At 39.2% G+C, this 9,632-nt stretch overlaps 1 protein-coding gene across 2 annotated transcripts in view; it reads left to right on the forward strand.

The window, feature by feature from the left end:
* Positions 1–4,089, forward strand: part of LOC137968026 (riboflavin-binding protein-like) — a 5,501-nt gene extending 1,412 nt beyond the window's left edge. For both annotated transcript variants that reach the window (XM_068814640.1, XM_068814641.1), the window contains exons 2-3: positions 566–635; positions 2,792–4,089. In XM_068814640.1, the coding sequence (XP_068670741.1) occupies positions 566–635; positions 2,792–3,117 (396 nt within the window). In that variant the 3' untranslated portion in view covers positions 3,118–4,089. The remainder of the gene's footprint in view (positions 1–565; positions 636–2,791) is intronic.
* Positions 4,090–9,632: the final 5,543 nt, after the last annotated feature.

Here is a 9,632-nt window from a genome sequence, read left to right on the forward strand (position 1 = left end):
TATTACCAATTGATTTAGTTAATTAGAATACATTGTACATTTTAATTTCAGATCGAATAAAAAACATTATCAGTTATACGATTGCGAGTGTTCTTCGGTAGTGGATCGTCTTAGTTCTCTTGCGCATCATATGCTACAATTTAAGACTCGCACGTCTAACCTCTGTTGAAACTGAGCAACTTGGGGCGTGGTCCAGTGGATGAGAAATAAAAATAAGATTGATGTCAAAAACACTTGATGATGAAGCCAGTACAAAGTAAAAATAATACATTGTTATTGGTATGAGTAATGTATTAACCCATTCACACTTCAAACGCCCTAGGATGTCCCCCCTTGACAAGTAAAATCATCTGCCGTTAGACAAAGTAAAATCTTAAGTGTTGCTCTCAGGGGTCATTGGGTTAATACCATTTTTTGTAAGGTAACGTCCTCATGTTTGGAGGGAGAGAAGAATGCATGCTTTGTTATAATGCAAAATTTATGTGGAATTTTAGTTTTGGTGTTTTATTGCCATCTGGTCTATGATGGACCTTACTAAAAAATTATCTTTGGATTTTCCTTGCAGGAATGTTTTTACCAGTGTTCTCCAGATGTTTATAAGTATGCAAGCAAATCTATAAAGGGTGCAATTATAGGTATTTATATTTCCTTTGTGCATGGCTTTCTGTATGGGATCTTTGCTGTCCTTATTATTCCTGTTTAAATGTCTCATTAACATACAGACTTTTTTCAGCTTACCGGAGAAATTGGATTGGAAACTAATAAGAGGATAAAGGAACTTGTCAATATTTTCCCCCGGGGCTGGTACTTTAGGAGTTTCTGGATGGGGATGTGCCGCTGGGACCCTTAGCCTATACCAGAGCTAGTTCAACTGAATTTTACTACCCTATAGAGTATGTGCACGGCGGCCATGTTGGAGGACCAAAACAATTAAAGATAACATTTATTCCCCAAAGGAATATCATTCTTTTGTTTCGCTCCTCCAATATGGCCGCTGTGCACATACTCTATACTGGAGGAAACTCCCCACACACCCCTATCCTAAAGTAGCTGTTTTCCAGAAGTTAGTGAGGTCACTAGCACAGTCTTGCCAAAACACAATACTTTCTCTCTCAAAAAGGGATTTATGTAACACCACACTTTTCAGTTTGTTCAGTCTTTTCCTGGTTTCCTTAGCCTAGATAAAATCTTCAGCCAACTGGTCGGTTTCATGAAAAATGATACCCTTGTATTCCAAACTGTTGTGTATTAGGGTTCGAAATACTACTATAGAGTACACAGTGAGTCAGGCCAAGTGCTTTGCACAATCGCTTTATTACAACTGAATCAAGTATCTATATGTACAATGATATCTTCACAATAATCACATAACTGCGGCTTAGGGTGTGCTGACCAATGACTACCGGTTACTTGACAGCTAAGACATAGATTATAATAGGAATAAACACTACACAAACATTCCCGCTCTCCCCCCCCCCCCCTCCTCCTACGCCTGCCCTTCGGATTGTTCCCCGGTTTGGAAAAAATGCAACCATCAGGATGACATCACATTGTTAATTTCTGCGTTTCAGATTTGCTAATGAGCTTATTCATTCATTCTCATAAATTTGAGTGTTTAAAACATAATTATATTGCATGAGGAATACATATTATACATGCCTGGTATGTAGTGTAGGGCCCAAATTTTCAGGGATAGCCAATACATGTAACACCACACTTTTCAATATTCAAAGGTGACTTCTTTGATCAAAAGAAAAATGATGGGCTTGCTCTAATTATGCCAAAATTAGATACAGAGATTCTTGTATTGGGCTGGGAAATACTCCTGGGCCCGGTTGTTCGAAAGCCGATTAAGGGCCCACTGACGTATTTTTTGGGGTGCGTTGCTAAGTATGTAATGATTAAGTAATTTGAGAGAATTTGGCATTATTTTGGTCAGTTTCCAACTTTTGTAAGCCAATGACCCTAAATATGACATCATCATACCACGCCCATGGTCACGTGACCAATAAAAGAAAACTCTAAATTTGTCTCCGTGCTACGCAATTTGGGTATGTAATCGATGGTTTGATAATTTGTATTTGTTTTTGCATCCAGCCAAGCATGGTTTTCTTTTTATTTTGAAAAATGTTATTTTTAAAGACATAAACGATACTGAAATACCCATAACTTTCTCAAAAAAGATGATTTTAAAAAATCAATGCTTAGCTATATTCTGTATTTGGGGGTGAAATGTGCCATGTAAAAAAAATTAATTCAATTTAAAACTGCCAGAAATTTAGCTTTTTTCTCAAACCAGAAGTCAGTTCGTTTACGCAAGCGCAGTTGATCTGAGAACGAGCGTGAGGAAGGGCGAGGAAAAACCTTTGATGGAAACAACAGTTTGTGCGGTGACTTTTGCTTGTGAGTGGGTTTTCTTGTCAGCTCATGATATGATGACGTCAGTTACCGAAAGTAACATTTCACTTCCTTAGCAACGCACGAGAAATCCGTCTGTGGGCCCTTAACTGAATCCAGGATTAGAGTAAACTTTTGTTTTATGTTTTCAGCTTTTTGATGAAAGTTTCTTTTCCTTATCTCTGTTTTTCAAGGTTAACTTATTCTAATCTAAAGTTTTGCCGAATATCAGCGTTGAAAAGCATTTGGGAGTAGAGAAGTAAACCTCTTGGTTAATTTTTAACCTAAGATTAGCGTTAATCGGCTTTTGAACAACCAGGCCCAGACCTATAAAATATGGATGTGTTGGAGTGCGACCAAACATTCCAGCTTTTCTCTTTGTTTTTTTACTTAGGCGTGCCAGTTTGTTCTGGCTTCTGTGATGATTGGTTTGAAGCCTGCAAGATGGATCAGATTTGTGTAGAAAATGTCCTTTCTGACTACAACTTCACCGTTCATGGAGAAAACTTCTGCCCAGCCAACAAGAACTGTACAACCTATGAAATGATGTATAGAAATGGTGCTAACCTGTGTGAGAAGATGTGGGGAGGTTCCTATATTTACACCAAGCCAAATGCTGATTTTTCCAACTGCCTGATGATGGATGGATCAAATAAAGTTTTTTCTAGTAAGGCGTATGCCTTGCTAGTCATTTTGTTAACTTTGGCTGTCATACAGTGAGCTCAAAGACTTCCTGGAAAAGCTTATTTGTGTAGAATAATTTGTTTCGGCTGTATTGAATAGATTTTGTAATTTTGATGGAGTGTGAATCTCAACACCTAATTGTGATCGCAGTCTTGGAAGGGTCACGTGGACCACTGTGTTTCTTTGAAAAATGGCTAATGCTCCAAACATCCTGCCTGAAAATCTTTCTAAGGGTGCTTAATTTACTTTTGTCAACTTGTTTGATAAATACCAATATCATTTGTATAAGGGCCAACTATGGTTCCATGAAAAGTAGATATCTTAAAAAAACAAGCTATAAATAATAGGCCAGTTTGCCTCCTTGCCTAAGCTTACATGTTCATGAAGAAACATTTATTTTAGTCATATTGGAATCTCATCAAGGGGTTTAAATAACTTTTTCCATGAGCTGCTAGCAATGGTGAAATATTAGCAGCTGCTATGGGTCTTTAATCACACAGTGGCCATGTTGATTCCCGAAGGATTAAAAACTTTTGTTTTGCCCCACCGAAACTTGTTCCCAAACATTTAAACTTGAGGCTCAGCGTACGAAATCTATTGTCTATGGCCAATATGGGTGCTGTGCGAATAAGGCCCTTTGCAGCACAAACCCAAACACTAGAGCCTGTTCACAGGCTAAACAATTCGAGGTAAGAGGTCCTTTAGGTGGACCAGGTGCTAGACTGCCAGTAACCAGCTTTGTTGAAACCCTTGTTCATCAAAGAGCACGCATATTATATTTTTCAATATTCATGACTGTGTACCTTGGATTAGACTTCTAGTTTTTCTTTTGGCCTGAAACAGAGGTGTGTGAAATTTACATTGACTGTCAATGAGTTATTTATGACATCCTTTCAAAAGATATTTGTATGTTTGCTGTGGATGTCTGTAACGAAAAATATTGTAAGCTGTAATGTTTACTTCCTGGATTTCAGATAATTGCACAATGTAATAAAAATATAAATTGATTATTATTGGTCCTTAACCCAAAAAATGAGGGTCACATAGCTCATTTTTGAAATATAAGCAAGGAAAGACAAAATATAGGATGTTTTGGGATGGGTTTCATGTTGCCATGGTAACCTATTTCGTTACAACAGTGGGTGCATTTCGTTAAGCAGTAATTGGTGTTTCACATATGGTACCATAATACTGCTGTTACGTGATACAGTGTTGTAGTGACAATCCTTAAAAGTAGTGAAACTGGTTCCAGCCACCTTAAATGCTTATATCCAACATACAAACGAATTCATCAATTCCCACTTTTTCATTACTGCAAAGTAATTAGCTGCTTACGTTGAAACCCTTTGCAAAATAAAAACAACTTTTTGATTCAGAGCTATCTGCCCAACTGGAAAATTGAGGCTGTTCTGAATCTTCTCCAGATAATTTTTTTAAGTTTAAAGAGAGTTTCATTTTAGTCTGCTGATCACTCTCCAGCTGTAAAAGAAGTTGGGACCCCGGAGGACAAAACAATCAATGAGAGTTGGGTTTCTCAACAAATGAATGAAAGGGGTAGTTTCTAAAGAAACTGGTGCTGCGTCGGTGGGGAAGTAGTATACAAAAATTTGGTTTTATCAACGGAGCTGATAATGTAAATTGGCCGCCGTACAGGGATTTAGAATCTCTGTACGGTGGCCAATTTACATTATCAAAAAATGTCAATGTAAATTGGCCACCGTACAGAGATTTAGAATCTCTGTACGCGGGTGGCCAATTTACATTATCAACTCCGTTGATAAAACCAAATTTTTGGGTTTCTCAACAGTCTGTGTAGGAAAGTGTATTACGTTCTAATTCACTACGCTCAAATGAATATAAACAGGAGCTCATTAAGAGGAGCCTCTATCTCCCATACTTGGTCTCGGAGTCAACCCTTTCCCGAGTAGATTTATTTATAGAACACCTCCCTAGGGAGATTCAGCACGCTCACTGTTGTAAAAGCCAATCTCCCTTGGGACATTCAGCACGCCCACTGTTGTAAAAGCCAATCAAAACAGAGCTATCTCAGCGTCAAGGGAATTATGATACTTTTCGCGGGAAAAACCTGTTCCTAAAAATAAATTTACTCGGGAAAGGGTTGACTCAAGGAATTAGAGGAGATAGAGGCTCCTCTTGATGAGCTCCTGATATAAAGTATTTTCAACAAACGACCTCATAATTGGTTGGTTGCTCAGGCAATCCAACAACTGACATTTATTGGTTACAATCAGATGGACATCCTAGACAAGATACTTCATGCAAATGCAAACGAATAAAAAATCCTTAATGAGGAAACAGATAAAAAACGTCTGATATGCCTTCTAATACATACATGACTTTTGCAACGTGGATTTCCATGTTCACGCAACTTCAATAATCTCTCTGACGAATTATAGTTATTCTAAACTGCAAGAGATGCCCTCCCGATCTTAAACCGTGAAAACCGAATTCTTTTTCGTCGTAACCAAAATCTCTTAAGGTGATTCCTTAGTAATAGAAGTTATCGTAAGATTTTCTTTAAACTTTTCTCGATTGTTCCCTACATTATGGTGACTCGAAAGGTGCAATTGAGAAAATAGGTCACCAAGCTCGTTTGGGAGATATATAGCTTGCTTAAGTTACGTACGCATTTAATCATTGCGAATTAAAAACTCATCAATAATTCATGACCTAACAGCCTATCAAAACACCGATAAAACGTTACGTGTAGAAGCTTTATGTAATATTTCAAAAACTCGTGCCTCGTGTTTCATCGGGGTTTCCAAACACGAGAAAACTGATGAAAGCATGAGGCCTACGGCCTCGTGCTAATTGTACCTACGGCCTCGTGCTTTCATCAGTTTTCTCGTGTTTGGAAACCCCGATGAAACACGAGGCACGAGTTTTTGAAATCGCTTCTGAAACATGCATCATGAACCAAGAACAATGAAAAAATGTCTCACTGGATGATTTGGGAACATAACACCGAATATAAATTATTTTTTTTGGTATTGTTTTACAGTAATTAGCATTTGTTGTAACATACTTTAACAGTAGTGTCACAAGTCCCTGAAAAGTTCTATTGTTTTAAGCGGAACTCAAATATATCCGCTTTATCTCAATTCGATCATTGTTGATCAGATATTGGCTGGTGTAGTGTATTGATTACTAGTAATACTACTGCAACAAGGGCATGATCATGATCACCTTATGTGAAACTACTGCATGCTATTCCATGATGTGAAAGTACTGTTACCATGTAGAAGTAGAATAATCTTTGTGTTACAATATAAGATAATCGTTCAGTGAAAAAGGAAATTACATAAAAGCAATGGAAGAGTGTGCGTCTCTGGACTTATGACTACACCACAGCTGGCACCTAAGTGCAGCCCTACAAGTAATGTTTCTTTGAGTAAAGAGGTGTCAGAAACTGCTGTAGAAGTTGTTACTTCAGCAAGTAGTTGTGAATTCATGTCCTGTCCATATTTCAATAATTGTACCATAAGTATTAATGTAAACGGAGTAGCCAAAAATGAATGAACGCAAGGAAATCAATTTATATTTATTTTGTTCAGTTTCTGTAATTGCCTTTTGGAATTACATAAGGCATAGCTTGTTTTTCTTTTATGCTAATAATGACCTCTCACAATTTGAAACCTTGTTTTGAGTCCAGAGGGCTACGCCTCGTGTTTTTAAACCCCGATAAAACTGCTGCTCGTTTTTTAAACATTACTTCATCTATCAAGGACAAGTTTGTTCCATCGGTTCACGCTACGTTTTGCAGTAACATGAAGCACAGCTTTGACGTAATTCTTGAAATAACAAAACAGGTGTATTGTATTGTAAACGTTCAAAAGGAATAATTTAATGTTAGTTTTATGGCACAGCCACACGTGCACGTCATGAAAAGGCACTGACCACAAATATTCCTCAGGTGCGTGATCTCAAGGAGACAATTTTGTGTCCATGAGTGATGGATACGAATAATTTCTTCCCTGTAACTTTTTTCGGACGTAAAGAGGAGGAGTAAGAGAATAAAATTATGCCAAAAAAAAGATTGGTCACCAACCTCGTTTCTGAACAAGTTTTTATGATAAAAAATTCGCGACAAAGTAGTGCTTTCTTTGCTGATGTTCTCGTAGCAAACAGCTGGCCTTTCGTAATTTCTTGTCAAAGGAAAGGTATAATGTAAATAAGAGAATACTGAGATTTATGTCATTTGCAAATTACCCGTCCTCTTACCACTTAAGTCAAACTCTACATCTCTGCGCAATAAGCGCATTCAAAATTTCCTCATTACTGTATAGAAGTACAGTCAATTTCCGCCTTACGGACTCCCCGCTATTACGGACAGCAGCAAAATCCCCGGCAAAAGTTACAGACGTTTGACTGAAATAAACTCCCGCTATTACGGATTCTCGCTACTACGGACTTAAAACACTTCATTCGGTCCCAACGTTTATTGTTTTCTCTCTCGTTATAGCGGACACCGAGCAGCATCTTGGAATATTTGCAGACATATCAAGTCTATTTCTTTTGATTGGTGAGACTGCCTTTGTCTTTTTTGGTCGATTTCCGCTTCTTCTGTCCATCAATCAAAATTCCTTCATCTTTCTCTCTTAAGGCCCTCTTTGCAGTCTCGCTGCCATGAATAAGTTCGTCCAGTCTGTCCAAATATTTCCTTCCACCGTAAATCTTATAAATAACTGGAATTTCCAGTCCCAAGCCAGATCCTCGATTGATCCGTTTTCCACAGATTTCTGCTGTTGCCTTGTGGTTAGCCCTTTTCAAAAAATATGACACAATTCTCGATAAACCTGATGGGATATGGCCAACAATGCGTCCAATATCTTCTACAATAGCAACAACATGCGGATCTTTTGCATTTTCCGGCTCCCGCTGTAAAGTGAGCATGGCAGCAATAACAGGCTTGAAAATGTCCTTGTAAGCATGGTGGCCTCGCATGCACGAGTGAGTGACAAAGCGGGGGAAGTTGCAATTCAAAGGAGAAGTACACAGAGCCAATTGGAACGATATTTTAAGGCAATGTGATAGCTGATGCAATCAATAGCTGATGTTCAGGTTTTTCGTTCAAAATAATTTTTTTAGAAATGTAGATTACTGTACTTCAGTACAGTAGGAAACCCAAATAAAAATTTTCTCGCACCCCGCTATTAAGGACTCTCGCAATTACGGACACCAAATCGCGGTCCCGAGGGTGTCCGCTATAACGGGAGTTGACTGTAAACCTAGAACAAGCAGTCATGGTCTTTGTTCTTTTTCTTACGTATCAGCCAAGTTGCGGAATGCGCTACCTGATTTTATCCCTACCACTGATTTTACTGGTTTTAAAAGAGAATCAAGGGTCGCATTTTATACAGCGGCTTTTCTGGTTAATGAATGAATATATCTCTAAATATTGTCACTGTGTATTTAGTTATGTACCTGTATATGCTATGTATTTTTGCTATAAATGTAATGCCTCGAAGTTATTAGCCCTTGTAGTTATTCTGATATTCTAGATCAAATAAACTTGAAGCATGTGTGTATGTTACGTTTAGCAGAGCGCGTGCGTACACTTTGTAATCTGCGACTCCAGTGCTTACCACATGATAGATAAAATGACTTTTCCCTTGTATATATAAGCCATCGAATTCTTTCGCTAAATTGACAAGGGCGGTTTGGACCTGTGAGTAGGCGTGGGATTTGTCTCATATGGTTTAGGGGCCGACATATCTCTCCCTCAATGCCGTACCGGGAGGCGATGTCGGTAGCAGAAAGCAGCGAAGGGCCAACTGCGTCCAAAAGCGATCGCACGGGTCGAAGTCCCGGGATGACTCGTTTGGTACGACGCTCCAGCGCCGGTGTCTCGAGGTACTGCGTTTTCCTCTCTTTTTCAAACATTCCTTCAGCGCATGCGTAAATGTTCTGGCTCTCCGATACCCAGCCTACCAAAAAAATTAACATGCTGTTTTTTTAGCAGGAATTGACGTTTCAGTTGATTGTACAGGCATAAACGTAACGTAAGAACCGTTCGGGTCTGGTCTTCTCGAGACAGAGGTCAGAGATTGTTTCGTGCAGACTGGTCCCCATGGCAGCTGTAGTAGCTGACAGGGGCAGATCCAGGATTTTTCTTAGGAGGGTGCGCACCACTAAGGAATGGCGTAGCTGAGTGTTGTATCTGAGTGTTGACGTTATTTTTTTGCGGAACACCAGGACCCAGTTGTTCAAATGGTGGGTAACGCAATCCACCGAATAAGTCACTACCATTGATTTTGCTATGGCTTATCCACTGGCTAGTGATTTATCCGGCGGATAGCGCTATCGATCGTTTGAACAACTGGGGTCAGTTGTATTAGAAAGCCGCAGGTCATCTGGGGGGGGGGAAGGGGGGGGGGTACATTGACTACGGGTATTGCAGGCATTAAATTGTGTTCCGGGACACAATAATTTGGTCTTGCATGAGCTGCTACCCAAGTCGGGACTTCGCTCCATTCCCCCACAAAAAGGGTATTGGAGTTTGCGCATGATCAAACACGTATTGCCGCTGG

The sequence above is a fragment of the Montipora foliosa genome, chromosome 8 (genome assembly GCF_036669935.1).
Source record: "Montipora foliosa isolate CH-2021 chromosome 8, ASM3666993v2, whole genome shotgun sequence".
In the NCBI taxonomy this organism is placed as follows: Eukaryota; Metazoa; Cnidaria; class Anthozoa; order Scleractinia; family Acroporidae; genus Montipora; species Montipora foliosa.